At 34.8% G+C, this 17,957-nt stretch overlaps 1 protein-coding gene across 2 annotated transcripts in view; it reads right to left on the bottom strand.

The window, feature by feature from the left end:
• Positions 1-17,957, bottom strand: part of AGL (amylo-alpha-1, 6-glucosidase, 4-alpha-glucanotransferase) — a 38,565-nt gene that overhangs the window by 7,822 nt on the left and 12,786 nt on the right. For both annotated transcript variants that reach the window (XM_010582687.1, XM_010582688.1), the window contains exons 12-28: positions 16,255-16,442; positions 14,579-14,702; positions 13,857-14,020; positions 13,199-13,300; positions 12,817-12,969; positions 12,586-12,736; positions 11,290-11,414; positions 11,068-11,180; positions 10,809-10,943; positions 10,157-10,287; positions 9,404-9,540; positions 7,572-7,705; positions 6,260-6,435; positions 4,359-4,461; positions 2,904-3,129; positions 2,348-2,459; positions 1,838-1,973 (exon numbers count right to left, since the gene is read on the bottom strand). In XM_010582687.1, coding sequence (XP_010580989.1) covers positions 1,838-1,973; positions 2,348-2,459; positions 2,904-3,129; positions 4,359-4,461; positions 6,260-6,435; positions 7,572-7,705; positions 9,404-9,540; positions 10,157-10,287; positions 10,809-10,943; positions 11,068-11,180; positions 11,290-11,414; positions 12,586-12,736; positions 12,817-12,969; positions 13,199-13,300; positions 13,857-14,020; positions 14,579-14,702; positions 16,255-16,442 — 2,410 coding nt within the window. The remainder of the gene's footprint in view (positions 1-1,837; positions 1,974-2,347; positions 2,460-2,903; positions 3,130-4,358; positions 4,462-6,259; positions 6,436-7,571; positions 7,706-9,403; positions 9,541-10,156; positions 10,288-10,808; positions 10,944-11,067; positions 11,181-11,289; positions 11,415-12,585; positions 12,737-12,816; positions 12,970-13,198; positions 13,301-13,856; positions 14,021-14,578; positions 14,703-16,254; positions 16,443-17,957) is intronic.

Genomic DNA, 17,957 nt, shown 5'->3' with positions numbered 1-17,957 from the left:
GTTGGACCCCCCCCCCCCCCCCCCGTATCTTATTTAGACACTTCATTTTTCCCTATTCTCCTACTATTCCTGTTTCTCCTGTAGGAGTATCCCAAAGGTCTACACTATTGCAGTGTTTTGTGAGTAACAGCTCCGTCATCATCACTATTGTCCTTATTTTCTAAGCTTCAGTCATACCTCTGTTACCCATATTCTCTTGAAAATGAAGAGTCCTTAGACATTCCAATCTCTCCTTGCAAGGGAGCTGCTCCATCCCCTCGAGCTTCAGCTGCCCTTCTCTGTTACCTCCCTTTATTATGTCCTCCCTGAGACCAGCAATACACATAACACTCAAGATACAAATGCATCCTGCAGGTGTAAGGTTTCGCAGAGGCAGAATGGTGCCTTCTGTCTTGTTCTAAAAACCTTTACCAATGACACCAATTATTATTATTTTTTATTAACTTTTTTGGCTGCTGCTGTACACTAAGATATGATTTCAGAAAGCTACCAGTGACTCCGATTTCCTTCCTGTGTTATAGCTCAGTTCTGATAGCATTCGTATAGGTGTGGTTTTAGACTATTTTTCCCCTAGATGCATATCTTAACATTATCTACACTGAAACTTATCTGCCACTTTTAGGCACACTCAGTTTTGTAGGGTAATTTGAGTTTCATGAAAGGCCATGAATAAGAGAAGAGATCATTAGCATAAGCAGACTGTCAATTTACTTTTTTTTAGATCAGTAGGAATCCACCTGATGAAGAAACAACAGAGGAAAGGATGGAAAAGAGGTGAGGTTTTCTGTCAGCTAACAGGGAATGAGCTTGATTGTAAACTGGCTAACAGATACTTTTCTTCTGTACAACAGACTAATTTAAAGTGGCATTATCATACCCAGCTAATTTGCATAGATTTATGAGAATTTTATACCAGTGATTAAGAACACAAAAAAAAGGATCAGCCCCCAAAAACTTGGTACTCTGATGTTAAAACTACATTCAGTATGGAGGTTCTCATCTGCACATGCACTTTGGTAACTTAGGTAGTATTTCTGCCATAATAGATTACTCAAGTCAAAAGTGAAGCATTAAAATAAGCACTAAATGCACTTCTTGGACTTGCTTCTTTTTTCAGGTGATATATAGATAATCACCATATGCATAAATTTCATATTATATCACATTGAGTTTTACTGCCTGCTTGATGTAAAATTTTTCTCCAGCATGACCGATTCTACCTCTTTAGGGCAGGTACACCTCAACCTCTCTTGGTTCCCAATTAAAATGCCTCACTTGTCAAGCAAGACAATGTTTTCCTTCAGTTCTCACCCACAGATAGCAGTCTACTTGAAACTGATGCTGTACTAAACTCAAGCAAGGATGCCTGCAGCAGTTTGCTAGCACATAGTAAAGAGCTTATTTTTAAAAATGTTTAATCTCAACTTTAAAAACTTAAGATGCTGTAGATATTTTTGAATTCTAAATAAGAAGTATTCAAACAACACAACAATTATCAACAGGTATCTCCTATAATAAGTCTAAATAATTAGTACTGCTAGTACTACCAGTATATAGTTGTTCCTAAATTACATTTCACTACTTCAATTCAAAAGTCGACTCTTTGCAGGGAGCTAACACCGTGCCAGAAGCTGAGGGCTTCTAAGAACACACCTTTTTTCTTCAAATGAGCACAAAGAAAAAAAATTACCATTAACATTTTAGTAGGCAGAAACATTTAGAGCATTTGAGAGATCACCTCTCAGATGTGTTAATGGAAAGCACAGTAGTTCTGCAGAAGAATTTCAGTTAGAAATATAATTTAAACCCCTCCCCCCCAAAAGACTGCGTTCTGTACCTTGGAGTAGCTGGAATTCCTCTGTTGCGAGCTCTGTCGCTCTCTCCCATCTTATCCATCCAAGTGCCACAATTGAAGCGGTTCCCTCCAAAGACAAAGCCAGTTTCATTGTCAACACCTGCAGTTACATTAAAACCTGCCAAACAAGAACATCACATGTGAAGTCTGTATTTTAAACAAAACAAAACCCCAACTGCCCCCAACCCCAGCCCAAACCTCCTAAATAAACAAAAACCCCCTTCAAATAAGAGATCTGAGACGGGTATCTGAAGGCAACTATACTTTTAGTGTCTAAATTTAATTTTGTACTTAAAAAATGCTTAATTAATTGTTTGTTATCAGCAACTGTTTATATGTTGTGGTACAAGGTATCTATAAATAAAAGTTCACTTAAAGTAATATAGTTTGAGTTGCATTAAACAATTTTTAAAAAAATTACTCAATAGCTAAAGGAACAGAAATGTAATCGTCACCTTTTGAGTTGCATAGCAAGTGTTCTATATATGTTACCTTCATCTCTCATGTTTTGATCTATCTGTGGACCAGCATTCCTTTCTCGGAAATTTATGCCTTCCATGTGTCGTTGCATTGCTTCCTGTATTACTTCATAAAGTGGCTGATCCTAGATTGATTACATGTTTGGATGATATGTGAAAGGCAAGATGAAAAACAAGTAGAAAGGCTCTATCTAATGTGCAAATAGTAGCAATTCTTAGCCTCTAGTTTATGACACTTCAAAAGAAAAGCATCTAACATTTTCAGTAGCATCTTTGACAATGGCAATACATTGTATACAATTTTTAATACAAACTTTTTTCAAGACAAAAAGTAAGGAAAAAACTTAGAAGCTGATGGAATTTTTTCTTCTCCATCCCCAAGCCCCTGCACCTGTCTAATCATGTGATGCAGGTGTACTGAGAACTGCCTAAAATACAGAATTCTTGTGCTATAATCAAATTTCACCATGAACAACAGATAGCAACAGGTTCTCGTAGCTAGAAAAATTACACCCTTTCATTAAAAATGAATAGTTGTGTTAAATACTTAAATCAGAAGTTATCTTTACCATAGTGCCTGCAGGCTGAGGAGAAGAGTCATCTCTTGGGTACATCCTAGAAACAGGACACCTGAGAATGTCTAATCCGTTTGGAACAATTTTACAGTAGTCCTGGATACACTGAAGCCACCACCATACAGCATCACGACAGTTGTATCTGGCATGTGTCCCCTGGCCAAGCAGATTGGGAATGAGACCATGTCTTAAAGTCCCACCAAATGCTAAAATGATGTTTCTAGAACAAAAGAAAAACACAGTCTTGACTAAGTTACTTTCAAGGCCATTATTGGACCATTAAGTACAAAGCATAGAAGTTTGCCTTAATAGCAAGGTAAGTCAAGGAGACAAACAGGATCTTAAAGACAGATGCCAAAAGTCTGCTGCTGAAAGCTACGAATTACTTTATTTAGCATGAACTTCCTTTTACAGAAGTCATCTATTCCCTACAAATTCCCCAATATGAACACATTTAAATCAGTTTGTACAAAACATACAACATCTGCTAATAAGGAAAAGCTAGTTTGCTTTTTCATAGATAGTGATACAGAGCCTAAATCCAAATCCCACTGAGGTCACAGGGAAGGTTTTTATTGACATGGTATTTGATTACCCTGGTATCCATTCTGATGGGTGGGGTGGAATGGGGACGGAGGACAGGAGTAGATGGGAATTTCCTATTAAAATACAGAGAGATGACAGCAACTGAGCTTATGAGAAGTTTCATTGGAGAACCGTTGTGTATACCTTGGAAAACATGGATTCCAACTAGCTTTAGAAGGGAGTATAAACATATTAGTAGACTGCAGATATTACTGTGTGAGAAAGGTAATAGTTGGGCAAATATACAACAGCATAAACATGCTAATTTAAACCAACTAATTTTTATGTTTGTATTATGTAGCAAGCTTCACCCAAATTAAGAGATTAATGGAAATATCAAATCAATAGATCTGCTCATTTGTCAGGTTAAACATTTACAAACAGCTACCAGATTGTAACAATCCACAACTAGTTGATTTCTAGTATTAACAGACAAATACTAGCAGTTACCAAAAGAAAAAAAGGAGGAAAAAAAAAAAAAAATCACGATAGACATGCAATCATACCTTTCTGATTAAAACAGTATTCTCTTGCTACTTCAAATTTTTAAGTAATTCTGAAATTACTACTCAGCAACAATGATGCAAGTAACACAATCATTTTGTTTAAGTACAAGCAGTAGTGTTACTGGGGTTAAAACTACTTTATCTATACAGAACATCAGCTTCATATCAGTGCTAAGAAAGCAAAAGAGAATCATTTAAGTAGTATTTTTAATTCCACTTAGAGAGAATTCCCAAACCCATCTAGGGCCACTGAAGTTTTACACAGCTAACAGCTTGTGTGTCATCTCAGGTTTTGAGAACATGCCTTTTTCCTAACTACCTACAAAACCAGTAAGAACTAAGAATAAATCAGTCTTACCTTGCTTCTAGATAGCGCCCAGTAACTAACATTAGACCTCTCAGTGCAATAAAGGTATCCCTTCCCCAAGAGCGAAAAATTCCAGAAGAAAAGTGAGGTAAACCTAAAAAGAAATGTCATTATTCATCTCATTTATTGATATAGCAGAAATCCCCAAGCACACACATATGTATAAAATAACCAGAAGTAAAAATATTTTCACATTTATAATTTTTTCCTAGATGAAGATATTTAAAGTAAAAAATCTTCTAGACCAAGTTCTTGATAAAGTGACCTCTTGATAAAAACCTCATTTTAGAACAGTATCTTCTAGAATTTCAAGATCACACAACAGAATTTCTCATATCAATAACAGTCACATTTATATTTTTATTAAATCACTTTGTTACTTAAGCAAGTGCCATCCTTTAATTAAAAGAAGTAGAAAGAAAACTAACAACCAAAAAGCCAGAACTACAACAAGATTTGTAACGCTTTGTTGGCAAGAGTTTATGTACGAGACACGTGCCATCTCAGTAGCATAAAGGGGTTAAGACTGGACAGATATGAATTGATATGAACTTCTTCAGCCCAAAATTGTTCTCAGCTGCTATAAAAGGAATCCTGCTTGTCTTTTCCAGCAGCTTCTAGAACTACATCTTACTGCAGATATTATAACATGTAACTTTAAGAATGATTCTGACAGATAAAGCACAATAATTACAACAGTCTTTTCTTCCATTTATTAACTTTTTCAATCTATCAAAAAATTCAATATGGTAAAGCTTCAAAACAGCAGAGTCTTGTGCATGCTTGGTAGAACAACATTTTAACTTCTATCACTTACTTTTCCAAAGTATTTGCTAATACTCAAATATGGCCTCCACACCTCTGCAATTTTATAGTATATGGCAACAGCACTTGAGAATGACAATCCATGTATGAGTTAAAAGTCTCAGACACAACCACCAGTGAAAATGTGAAGGGAACATTTAAAACCAAAACCCTTTAGTATAATTAAACCTTATGATTAATTTAAGGGAACATTGTGCCTCTGTGCTTCTAGGTAACACTAAAGCAGGCAAATGGAATGTTACTAAAAGCCAGAAACTAAAAGCAATAAAATTTCATGAGAGAAAGACAGACAGCAAAAACAAGAAAATAAACACCCCAGTGAGACATGCCATAAAATCTGTGGATGTTAAGTTTCTATGGTTTCAGAAAAGGAATGGGCCAACTCAGAACAAAAATAAATTCATTTTAAGCCACTATACACAGAAGGGAATACTTTTGACATAGGAAAGTGCCCAATTCAAAGACTGCCAGATACTGGCAGAACATTCGGAGTTATAAACACTATTTACTGACTGCTTTTATGCTCTTTCCTTTTGGAGACTGTTTCAGATCACGCATTCTTCTGGTCTACTAATGGTTCTTTCTTTTTCTGAGAACTTGTAAACAATGAATTCACCGTTGTACTCAATTACAATTCCATTCTCTAAATTCATGCTTAAAAATTATGAACTAAAACCTATTACGCTAAAGTATATCTATCTTAAGCAAGTCTTCTGGAAAGGAACATACTTGTGGATGTCCATATATGACAAAAGTGGATATAGCTAAAAATGTCTCTAAATAAAGTGCTTATAAACTTCCCCTCACACCGTCCAAAGAGCAGTTGTGCCCAAGAAGTACTGCTAGACAAAACTCCCATAATTTTAATATGGGCAAATCTTTATCTTAAACACAAGTTAAAACACAGGGGAAAAGTGAGGAAAACTGCTACCTACATTTTATACATGGTTGCTGACACATGGATCCCAAGCACAATGAAGACAATTTAAATATAGTTACTAAAAACAGTTTAGCTGTTTTAGAAGACTTTTTTTTTTTTTTTAAATAAAAGTGTTGTCCTCACTTACCAGCTGCCAAGGAAACACAACACTGTTCTTTCTCATTTGTAATCTCATTCAGCCTATAGGGAACATCATGTAAGGAAGGAGACAGATCTGGCAGACAAGAATATTTTCCTATGCCACACATCTGGACTGAACCCAAGGAAAGGTGTTTAACGAATGTTGATCCATTCTGCACAAAGCTGTAATTCAATATAATTAAATTAAAATAACTTTACATTCAGCAACATCAGTCTATAAAATGTACCCTTTTTCATTTACAGAAGACTATTATAAGTATTATGCATAATAAACTAACAATGAGTTAATATTAGTATTTTGCTAATTTTGTACCTATGATTTAATTCGTAAATCACTTTTTTCCCCAAAATGGGTGCCCAACGTTAGCCTTAAATTTTAATTTATTAATGCCAATGGGAGTATTTATGTCAAATACTTCTAAGGAAAAGGGTAAAAAGACTAGGGAAATTGGTTTGGTTTACTTGATGCTTACATACATACCTAAGACCTCAAAAATATGATAAAAGATATTTTACAATGAACAGAAGTTTCTGTTTAAAAATACTGACTAGGTTTAAGATCACCACATTTTTATATACATTCATATATATTAAAAAAAAATCATAAATCAATAAATCAGTTAACACATTATCTAAAATAATGCAACCTACATTCCTATTTCATCTCCAAGCATTTTTTCATAAAATATACTACTTTCCACATGACTTCACAGCCATACCAAATCCTGTCCCATTTTAACATCTGTATTTTTACAAAACAATACTGATTTGTTCAGGATGTTCATAGCTAGAATAAAGCCTCCATTAAATCAATCTCCCTTCCCTTTCCAAGAAACAAAGGAGAAGCAGACACTGAAGATTAAACAGTTATTTCAAGAACTAAGCAAAGTGCTCAGATAATGAACGATATATAGCTGTGTTAGAGAAGAAATGTTGAACAAAACATCAGCATCAACTACAATCTGGTATTTTCTTTTTTCCCTGAACTTTAAGGAATCATTGCAGTTGTACTGAAATTACAGCAAAAAATGTTTCTGAAGCCTGGCAAAAAATATACTGGCTTAAGGTCTCCTCCTGCACAATGCCAACAGTAGTTATAAATTCAAACCCTGGATAGACATCTGAACTCTCAACCTTCCAAACTACCACCATTAGAAGATGGATTTGAATTCACTACCAATTTTACCCTTTTACATTGGACGAGCATGAAAATATACAAATTACATTCTCCAGCAGATAAAATTTAAAAGGTGCAAATATATACAGATTCCTCTATAGCTCTGATAAGCCAAGCATACCTAGACATGTGATGCCATCCCACATCCAGAAGTGTTGTGTATGCACCCACTAATATGGCATCAAAGTAACATGGGATGAGGTAACGTGGAATTCTCTTTAGGTAGACAAACATGGCCTTCAACCATTTACCAACCTATTAAAATACAGTATTAATTAGAACTTGCTTACACTAGGGTTCAAAACCTAATGCTTTCAGGATCCATCTAGTTAAAAGTATGTCACAGTTTTTGTACCTTTATTACACCCAAGTTATGCTTGACCACCACAAAGATGAGGTTATCTTCAGTTATTAATAACACTACTAGCATGCAACCATTCACAACCATTCATGTCTAAGAAGTTGTCCATGCTAGATATTTGTGGTAGAATTGCTGTACCCTCCCACTCCAAAATTTCAGCTGAGAGAGATGAACTCTAAGAAAAGTAGTAGGGAAAAATCTGTACTATATCTATACTATGACATAAATGGGCAAGAACATCAACTGTAGAAAAAGATTATATTTTGCTAGTCTTGTAGGAAAAAAAAAAAAATCACAAAGAAGTTATTATAACTGAGTAGCAAAGGAAAGCTGTAACTCAAAAGGCATCACTACAACCCACGTGCAGGAAGGAGGTTTCTCATTGTCTAAGAAGACAGGACTGAAGAGATGAAGCTTGAGATGAGGGAAAGAAAAATTATCAGAAGGCTAAATTATGTAAGGCCACTGGTGAAAATGACTGCAGATCTGGGTCTAGGACTCCAGATTCCAGAGCTTCACCATCCTTGTGTCACTGCAAAATGTTTGACACCTGGGAAGTATTTCTCTTATTTCCTTCTAGAAATGTTAAAGAACATCATGACAACCTACTAGAAAGTCACTGAAGATTTAAACCTTGCAGATGAAGACTGCACAGATGAAGAAAGTACATGTCAATCTATCACATGATGACACTATATATTTAACCTGGAAGTTATGAAGGGAAAGTTACAAATGTAAACAGTGAAATTGTAAATTTTAGTTTCATGTGACTTTAGTATAGCTATAGGTCCTTTATATTTTCTGTAAAACAGAGTAAGACACTACAAATTAAGAACTCAAAAAAAATACACAGAAAAAATAAGCAACAGTCTTTGAAGAGCAGTAAATCTGGCAAGTATCAGACTAACTTCCTTTCTAGGAAAGCTCCATCTGAGGTCAGATTCAGCATTCACTTCAGTACATTAGACTGCTTTATCCATTCTTCTGCTTTATATCACTGTGCTTGACTTCAGGAACAAAATGAAGTAAGAATGCTAAAGCCTATATTATTATATTCATTAGAGGTCTTCATCTTGTGAAATGAATAAAGTAATTGCCATGCAGGAAAATAAAATATGACAGAGAAAGAAAAGGACTGTATTGTAATGCAGCTATACAGGTAACCTGAATCTCAGTAATTCCTATCTTCTCAGTGCTTGACTGTGCAATCTTACTACAACTCTATCATAATCATGTATGCCTCAGTAGTATTTAGGCCCTCTTTTGAAAGTACTTAAAAAAAACAAATAATGGTTACTTCATTTTTATTTGAGGAAAAGTAATAAACAGGGAAGGACCCCTGCAGGCCTTTATGTAAAAGCTAACAACCCCTCCATGCCCTACATATTTTTCACTTCCCTTTTGCAGTCTATGCTCAAATAGAATTGAGGAGAGGGAAGAAAAATATATTAACGGTTTAATATCCTAGAAAAAATTGCCTAGACAAGAAATACGTTATAGACAGACTGAATTTAAAAATATACCAGTAATTGAAAAGGAAACAAACTAGTAATTTAAAACTCCAAAGTCACTAGATAAGTATTTTTACTCACTTCTGCACAGGCTCCTGCACGTGAAATCAGACGATTACTGACATAATCAATCATCCAGTCTCCAGATCTTAAATTATCACAAAATGGATGACCCAAATCATTCTTTGGTCTAATGTCTGCCATCACTGACATTAACCCTGAAGATACAAACCCAACTCTGGATTAAAAGACACACCATTATCACAAACAGCAAATACAATTCAGGAGGAAAAGGTACACAGCAACAGATGCTATAACTGGATTTAACTATATTACTTCTCTTGATGTGCAGAACGAATTAGGATACACTCAACTGTAGTTTCCTCGGTGTACATCTCAGACAGTTACAAAAATCATTGTGGAATAACCAGCATGATGGAATCCATGCCTTTGATAAATGATCGACACTCCTCAGTAATCTAGTAATGCTTAGGGTTTAATGTGACTTTTCACTGGAGGTATATATATTTTCTTTTTATTTTAAAATCAAGGGCATTGGTGTTAAAACACATATTGAAACTTAATTTTGCAGCTCAGAGTATCTAGAGAGAGGGGTTTTGGTTTAGTATGTGATTTCCTGGGTACAACACTGATTAGTAGCATGGTCAAGCAAAAAAACCCACAAACCAACAACAAAACAAACAAACAAACAAAACTTACTTGTTTTTATCCAAACAATGGCACTAGCCATAAAACAGCATTAAGGTATGATCTAGATTGAGCAGCTCTGTTTTCCTTTTTTCTTGTTAGAAAAAACAATGCTGAAACTATTACCTTGGAGGCCTGCATACTTCAGCGGTGACCAGTTTGGTATATTGTAACAACCTCCACCATCTTCTTGTTCTTCTGCCTCACACCTATATAGTACTTGATTTAGGTCAGCCAAAGTTAGTTTAGATGCAATACTGAAAAAAACAGTTGAGAAAAAATGTTTCCAAACCCCAAAGCAACATTAGCAGGGAAATAGAGAAAGGATTTCACAAACAATTCTAGTTTCAGACTTACATTAAAATAATCAAATATATACCACTCTTTCACCACTTAATCCTGGAAATTAAGAGCCTGATTTTTCAGATTTTCCAAGATGTTGTTCTCAGATGTTTCAGTATTTATTTAGAAACACAGTATTAAGTACAAACCCCAAACAATCATACCACAACACTGACAAGCACTCCACATTAATATGTCCACTTTAAGCAGCAATTACACAGAACATGAACAAACGAGCTTAGGAAGTTTTTAAGTATTAACCCTCCTTAGTATTATAAATATAAAAAGAACATCTCAGAGTTTTTACTGCACTCCGACAATCCAAATCCATCCGTAGTAACAACAACAAAAAAATCCTCACTTTAAGCTTACAGATTGTTCTTCACTCCCACTGTAGCTCTCTTGGTTCTACTTCAGAAACTTAAAGAATACTCACGAAGAAAATAATGTTTTTAATATAGGTGCTGAATGATCATCAGGAAGACTTCCAGATTTAAAATGAGGGCTGAACTGGATCAAATGATTGCGCAGTACACCAACAGCCTCTTGTGCCTTTGGGTCAAGACTAACTCTGTAAATATGAATGCATAGCTTGTAGAAATGTAGCACTTAAAATAACTACTCTAATCTCAAAACAAAGAATCCTCTCATTCTATTTAAGCTCATGCAGCCATTTGGCAATTATAATAACGTACCTGAATACTATTACACTTCCTGGTGTTAATTTTTCAAATTCTATTTCTTGAACAAATTCATTTGGCCCTTTTATGGCAGTTCCAGCTTGCTTTATAATTTTACTGTCTTTAATCTTAGAAAAGAAAACACATTTGCAACTGAAATTCAATGTCTTTTTTCTAATATAACATATCACAATTACAAAATATTACATCAGAACATGGGTGAAGGAGGCTAGTTACCTGGATATGCTCTCTGAGTTCCATTGTGAAATTAGGCAATCCATTTATAAAACGTTCATCTTTTTTGTAAGGACTAGCATTTCTCTCAATAGTCCTAGCCTCAAGTACTACTTCTTCTATTTTTCCTAAGAAAAGTTAAATCATGTTGTAGCTGTTAAGATTCTTTAAATGAAAAGTGATTCTTTTGAAAGTATGAAGCAAAACTTAAAACTAAACATCTAAATATTCAAAATACAAGTCTCTGTTGTACAGCTAAAGAACAACCAAACATGACAAAACATATGGGGAAGTGTTTTAAATATCCTATAAACATTCATTACATGTTCACTGGCTGTATTGTATTTAAAACTGCTATTTTGTTATTTTATAACAAATTAGCCATAAAAATCAGTCAACAATAATTAGCGAATTACAACCTGTCTTTTACTGATCACCAGCTCTGTTAGTTTCCTTATTATCTTTTAGGAGACTGTATTAGATTGGTTTCCAAACTGCAGCTACAGATGGTTTATCTTCAAAGTGTAACAGCTTATTATTAATATTCAAGTATTCTCATTTTCTCTATCCTTTCAGTAATCTACAAACTAAGATATACGAGTCTTGCAGTCACTTGTAAATGTCTTAACATATAATGTGACTGACTTTAAAACAGGTACACACATGCACTCAAAGAACTGAGTATACTTAAAAAACTAGTTTGGAAAGCTTCTCTTCAGAAATATGCCCAGGTAATGTGTAGAAGTCATTATACTTTGCTACTATTAAGTATAGTAAATACTTTGCATATTTAATTATGTGTGTATTATCTATATATTATCTTTATATTAACTTATGCAGTACAAAGTTGTTTCTTAAGATGCATTTTAAAGCTACAAAAATAGTCATGTACAAGAAAGCTGAATAGCAATGACATTCACAAGTATGATGAGATTTTAGCCTTTTTACCCAGTATAACACATAATTGTAATCCCCTCCAACTCTGTACAATTAACCATCTTGCTGTTAACCATTTCTTACCAGTTCACAAATAAGACAGTAAACAAAACCACACCCTCATGGGGAGCTTATAGCAGGAAGTATACTCAATATGAATGCCTTTGAAAACCCTAAGCAAGGTAAGTTTGTTATCGTTTCTTTAACCACTTTCGGTGAACGCACATTAGTACATATAAAAGGAGTGTTATATACACTGAAAAGTCTCGTATTGATTTCATGTGTTTGAAGTTAAAAATTATGGAATTAGAATAACCTGAATTTTTCGTACACCTGCCATCTCTTGAAAAGAAATCCGATTACCTGGGATACACATTTCAGGTACTTCTTTACTGTAGAAAGAAGTTTTAGGATCCCTGAAGGCAGTTCGACTTACAGCCACAACAGACTGGTGTGTGTTAGGGCAATGTCTTGTCACTGCCACTATATCTTCATCAACTTGATCTACATACACCTAGAAAAGACATACCATTGCAACTGTGCTCACTCAGAACATAAATATGGAGAAATCGCAGTGCTACCCTCACTTCTTGCCTGATTAAAACCTTTAGCCCCCAGCTCCTGATGCAGCCTGTTTATGGCCAGCCTTCCTGCTAGAATTCCTGTTTGGAAATTAACTTCACCAGAAGTCAGGTGTGTTGCTGGATTCCATTTTGCATAAAACCTCTCTTCAGATACTACAGAGATCTGTAAAGAAATTAAGATTTAAATAAATATCAACTGCTCTAGAAAGAAATCAAACATCTGGAGATCTCAACTATGTAATAAATTCAAATTTCATATGAAATTGGACAATTCAAAGTAATGCCGCTAGTAAACTGCTTGGAATTTAAAATAAACAAAAATATATGTCCTAGGACAAGAATAAATTTTATATTTTAACAAGTAACTTAGGAGATAAACTGTAGACACATACCTGGTGTGGTACTAATTCATCATAGCCTTTGGTGCTTCCTGTAGCACAGCATGCCATAGAAACAATCATTGCACTAGGAAGAGCATCATACGCAGATCGGTGCTATGTTAAAAAATAAATACTTAATAAATAGTGAAACAAAGACAAAATTAATCCCTCCCAATTCAGCATACAGAAGATATACTCAGTTTAACAGAGGAGTTGCTAATCACATGATTATCATTTTCTCAATCACAAGAGAATTATTGGAAAAAAATAAATTACTACAAATGCACTAACAAAAGTAACTTAAGAGAAACCCTCAAAAATAAGCACTCCAATTCCCACTACACTCTCTCATTCTCTCCTGTAAAACAGGAGCTTAGGAGGACAGGTTAACAAGGAGAGACAGAACCACTTATAGTAGCTGGAATAAAACAATGAAAACAGCACATTAAGTAGCTTTATATACTTCTTCCCTTGAAAGACAAAGTCTTCAACATTAGAGGGAATTGTTATAAAATTTTATTCTCTGCATGAAAACTTAAGATCCGAAACACATTTTTTGTAAATATCACCTAGGAAAAATATCCAGATTGCACCAAGCCCTCCCATGGTTCAGAAATATAAATTCAGAAAACATTAAATGTAAATTTTAGTTTTCATTTTAGGTGCTCACCTGAATTGGACATTCATTATCATGTGTAATATCCATAAACAGTGCATGAGCAATAGCTGGCATCAAAGGCCTCAAGCGTGGCTGAACAAAAGAGCCAACAGGTTCACCTCCAAAACGATAAACTAACCTTCCCTCTTCATGGCTATTATAAGCAGTCATTGCCTCTAAAGAACAAAATAGGCAAGTCTTTGCATAAGAATAACTACCATAGAGTACAGCAGGCACAAAGATGTTAATGCAGCATTTTAAAGTTATTATTTTGGTGTGTTCAGTCATTAAAAGTCACATAAAACTATATTCTCCAAAGTGGATACACAATCTTGGAGTATTCCATTTACTATAATATATTAAGGCAGAAAAAGCTAAGGGAAAAAAAGGGAGAAAAAAGCAGAGATCTGAAACTGTTTCTCATAGGCTTTAAGAAACTCATGCAACAAAAAAATCAGACACAACGCAGCACTTCATAGCAGAACTGTGCTACAACTTCTTTTTCTCTCACTAGAATAAAAGTGAAATATTTAACCTGTAAACTAATGCAGGATATCTTCTCTTACTTTACAGTTAGTACTGTATTTTTGGCTGAGTATCAAAAAAAGTCTCTACTTCTGATTACATGGAGTATGAAATTAAAAGTGCATAATCCAGAAGAAACCTTTTCCTTGGAAAAAGCACGTCATCTATAATCTCTCGTTGGAAAGAGACCACACACACAGCAAGCCTACCTCTTATTAAGGAGGTAATGCCCAGCCTATTCACAAAGATATTGTCCAGCTCCTCATTTCCTGTGAACAGTTCAGCCACTACATACAAATCGGCTCGCAATTTTCTAGCTGTGTCCAGCATGTACTGCAAAAAGCACAGCCAAAAAAGCCACAGAAAGGGGAAAGGTAGATACAAAAAAGGACAAGTTTCAAAGCTAGGCAGGGATTGGACAATAGGAAAATGCCATGCAGCAAAGATAAACAGAAAACCAAAATTAAGGAACAAAAAAAGTTGTTACACAGAAGATGATGCATAGACATAAGCAAAATCAAGAATTAACATACAACACAGGAGAAGTTAAGTAGAACATAAAGAAGAAAAGGTAATTGCATAAGCAAAGAACATAAAAAAATAAAAAAAAGCATACCAATGTTAGTTTCACATTAAAAACTCCAAACCATACACGACAATCCTACATAATTTTCAACTGCTTATTGTACCTCTAATCAGGCTGGTAATTCCCAGGCGGTTGACAAAAACATTGTCAATGTACTCACTGCCCGTGAAGAGTTCAGCTATCACATAAAGATTAGGTCTGACTGATCTGGCTGTTGCTAGCATCTCCTATAGATCATAATACATTTTTAATGCAAGGCATCCATTGTCAGCTACATATATGCAATCATTAACATGAAGGTTAACCAAACATAAATGAGTCATTCATATATGCAGTTCATTAAAAAATATTAATAACAGGAAAGATTAATAAAACCATATTTATATTTTACACAGATTATTTATGGACTGCATAATTCTAGGAAATTCTCTGAGACTTTAAACTAATTACAACTTTGTTTTTAAACAAAATCTTAACTCAAAATGCAAGAACAAAAGGCTGGACAAAAGAGATACCTGTTAAGGTAAGAAATCTGAGGAAGACTTCAGTTTAAGCCTTTGAAGTTACCATTTCAAAAATAGTAACAATAAATGAAAGAATGGCAGAAGTTTTGAAATGGCTTCATTTAAGAGCCACTTAGAACCTTTGCGTGGGCAAATCATCTTGTTTCAGAGAGCTCTTCATATAAGCTCTGTAACCAAGCTAAGTCTAAGCACTAAGAAGCTGCACTACTCAAACCTATTTAAAGCTAATTTACTAGCTAAGTACAATTTCTGGGTGTAGTCAGCTCTCTGGTAAACAATAAGCACTAATCTTAGCAATAAGCCTGCCAGACTAAACTTTTTGCAGGTGTTCTTCACCAACTTTTAAATTCTGGGAAGTAAACCACTTCTTGTTTAATTCAGCAACAGCAAAATATATGGCAAAAAACCACTAAGACTAAGACTTTCCACCAAGTCTTTGCAATGACTCCATCTAAAACTGACATACTGGATACTGGCAGTCATTGCACCAAGTCCATAGCTATGTGAGGGAAAGAAAAATTAGCCACGTCCATCAGCATCTGCGATATTTCAGCTAAAGTAGAGAATTAAAAGATACAGTAGCTACACCACTCTACTGTTTAACGTAGCTGAAATCATATCTAGACATCACCAGTCAAGAAACCTTGCTTATGCTATGAGGAAGATTCATTCACACCTGAACTCTGCCATGTAGCTCCTGCAGATTTTGTAGCAACAGTGCAGGTATTTATTTCACAGACAGAAGCTGTTTTATAATAAACTTAATTTTGCGTACCTCAGCTACATGAATAGGAGTTGAGTGACAGTTGTCAAGACGAACACCGTGGAAGTATTTGGCAGTGATTTCAGTGTATTTTTTCATATGTGCCCAGAGGTATGGGCAGTCTTCAGGTTTATTACCATAACGCAGTTTCACACTGTCTCCCCAACAAATAAGCTCTCTTCTCAAGTAAACATTTGAGCCTGTAAGGGAAATAAATTCACTATAGTGTGTATATATATAGTACAGAATGTGCACCAAAATGAAAATGTGGTATTTCATTTTCTACTGCTGAAGAGCAGAACACTGTGATGAAGAGTAAGAATTCTAACAATAACTGTATCAACTCAAAATCTATATACTCTACACTGATCTATGATTTCAGACTACTGCCAGGGAATATTTAACTTCTACAGTGATACTGAAATAATTCTTCAGGTTGAAATCAAATTCCTTTTAATTCTTCAAAGTAGTATAAAAACTGTACTTGAGAAAAGAAAGAAGAAATGAGCAGCAAACAAATGAACAAGATCAGTAGTTCAGTTGTTTATACTGGTCAAATTCAGAAAAGCATCACACTGTGTTACCATAAATAAACTGTCACAGGCAAAATTTAAAATTTTATCTTCCATTAACAGCAGACTCTGATGATGCAAGGCAAATTTCCAAAGCACTTAGGCAGGTAGGTCACTTAAATGGACAAAGTCCCTAAATAATTTTTGTGTGTATAAAAATATTTATCCTGCATCTAGTCTAGTTTCATATACTATTTTTTGCCTTCTTTTTGATGCAATCAATAAAAAACAATCTTTAAATCTGAGTTCACCTGTAATATACTTACTGCACAGAATATACTGACAGATTTAACTGTGACAAAGACTTAAATAATCAGCCATATCTAAAAAAGTGACTTCTGTCCCATATAAATCATGTATTTGACAATGGCAGTAATACAATTAAAAAAATCCCCCCCCACTATTTACAACACGTAATATCCAGGCACAACCAAGGAATTGTCAATAATCAGACACCACATAAGAGAAATAAAATTATCTTTGAGCCATCAGTCTTCTGAAGGTCTATTTGTATTCATCTTACCTAAACCTGATCAAAGCATGAACAGGGTCAGCATCACTCAGGATGGGTAAGACATAGCTACTCCATTGCTTTCTGCTACTCCTAGACCAGCTATACTGATGCATCACCACAGTTATTTTAGTTGTTGAACCTTGAATTAGATCAGGAAACCTTAGCAAAGAGATTATTTTTCAGGTAGACTAATTTCCTAAGGATCACATTATGGACACCTAAGTGATTGGGACTACACAATGAACGATGCACAACAAGAGTATGCAGCTAGTAAGAGCAGGGATTTTAAGTCACCACTACTTCCAAAACCGTTCACTTAAGCACAGTCTACCTTTTACCTTCACTAATGGCAACATAACTATATGGACAGAAAAATTGGTTTTCTTTGGATGTATATCATGGTTCTTTTAAGGGCCATTTACAGAACTGGCTGCATTTGTTTTGCAATTCCTATATTTGTGCCCTTATGTATCATCTTTTCACACTGAGTTCTCAGTTGAAATAATGTGTGGCATAAAACAAAGGTATAACACAACTATAAAGCACTCAAGAGGCTGTAGACAAATTAATAGAGAAAACTCAGTAATGGAAATTAGGTATGCTAACTAAAACCAATGACTGAAGCTAAA

Source organism: Haliaeetus leucocephalus, unplaced genomic scaffold (assembly GCF_000737465.1).
Source record: "Haliaeetus leucocephalus isolate CR32 unplaced genomic scaffold, Haliaeetus_leucocephalus-4.0 Scaffold848, whole genome shotgun sequence".
NCBI classification, from domain to species: domain Eukaryota; kingdom Metazoa; phylum Chordata; class Aves; order Accipitriformes; family Accipitridae; genus Haliaeetus; species Haliaeetus leucocephalus.
Note: the sequence above shows the minus strand (reverse complement) of the source record. Positions and strands in the feature narration are given on the sequence as shown.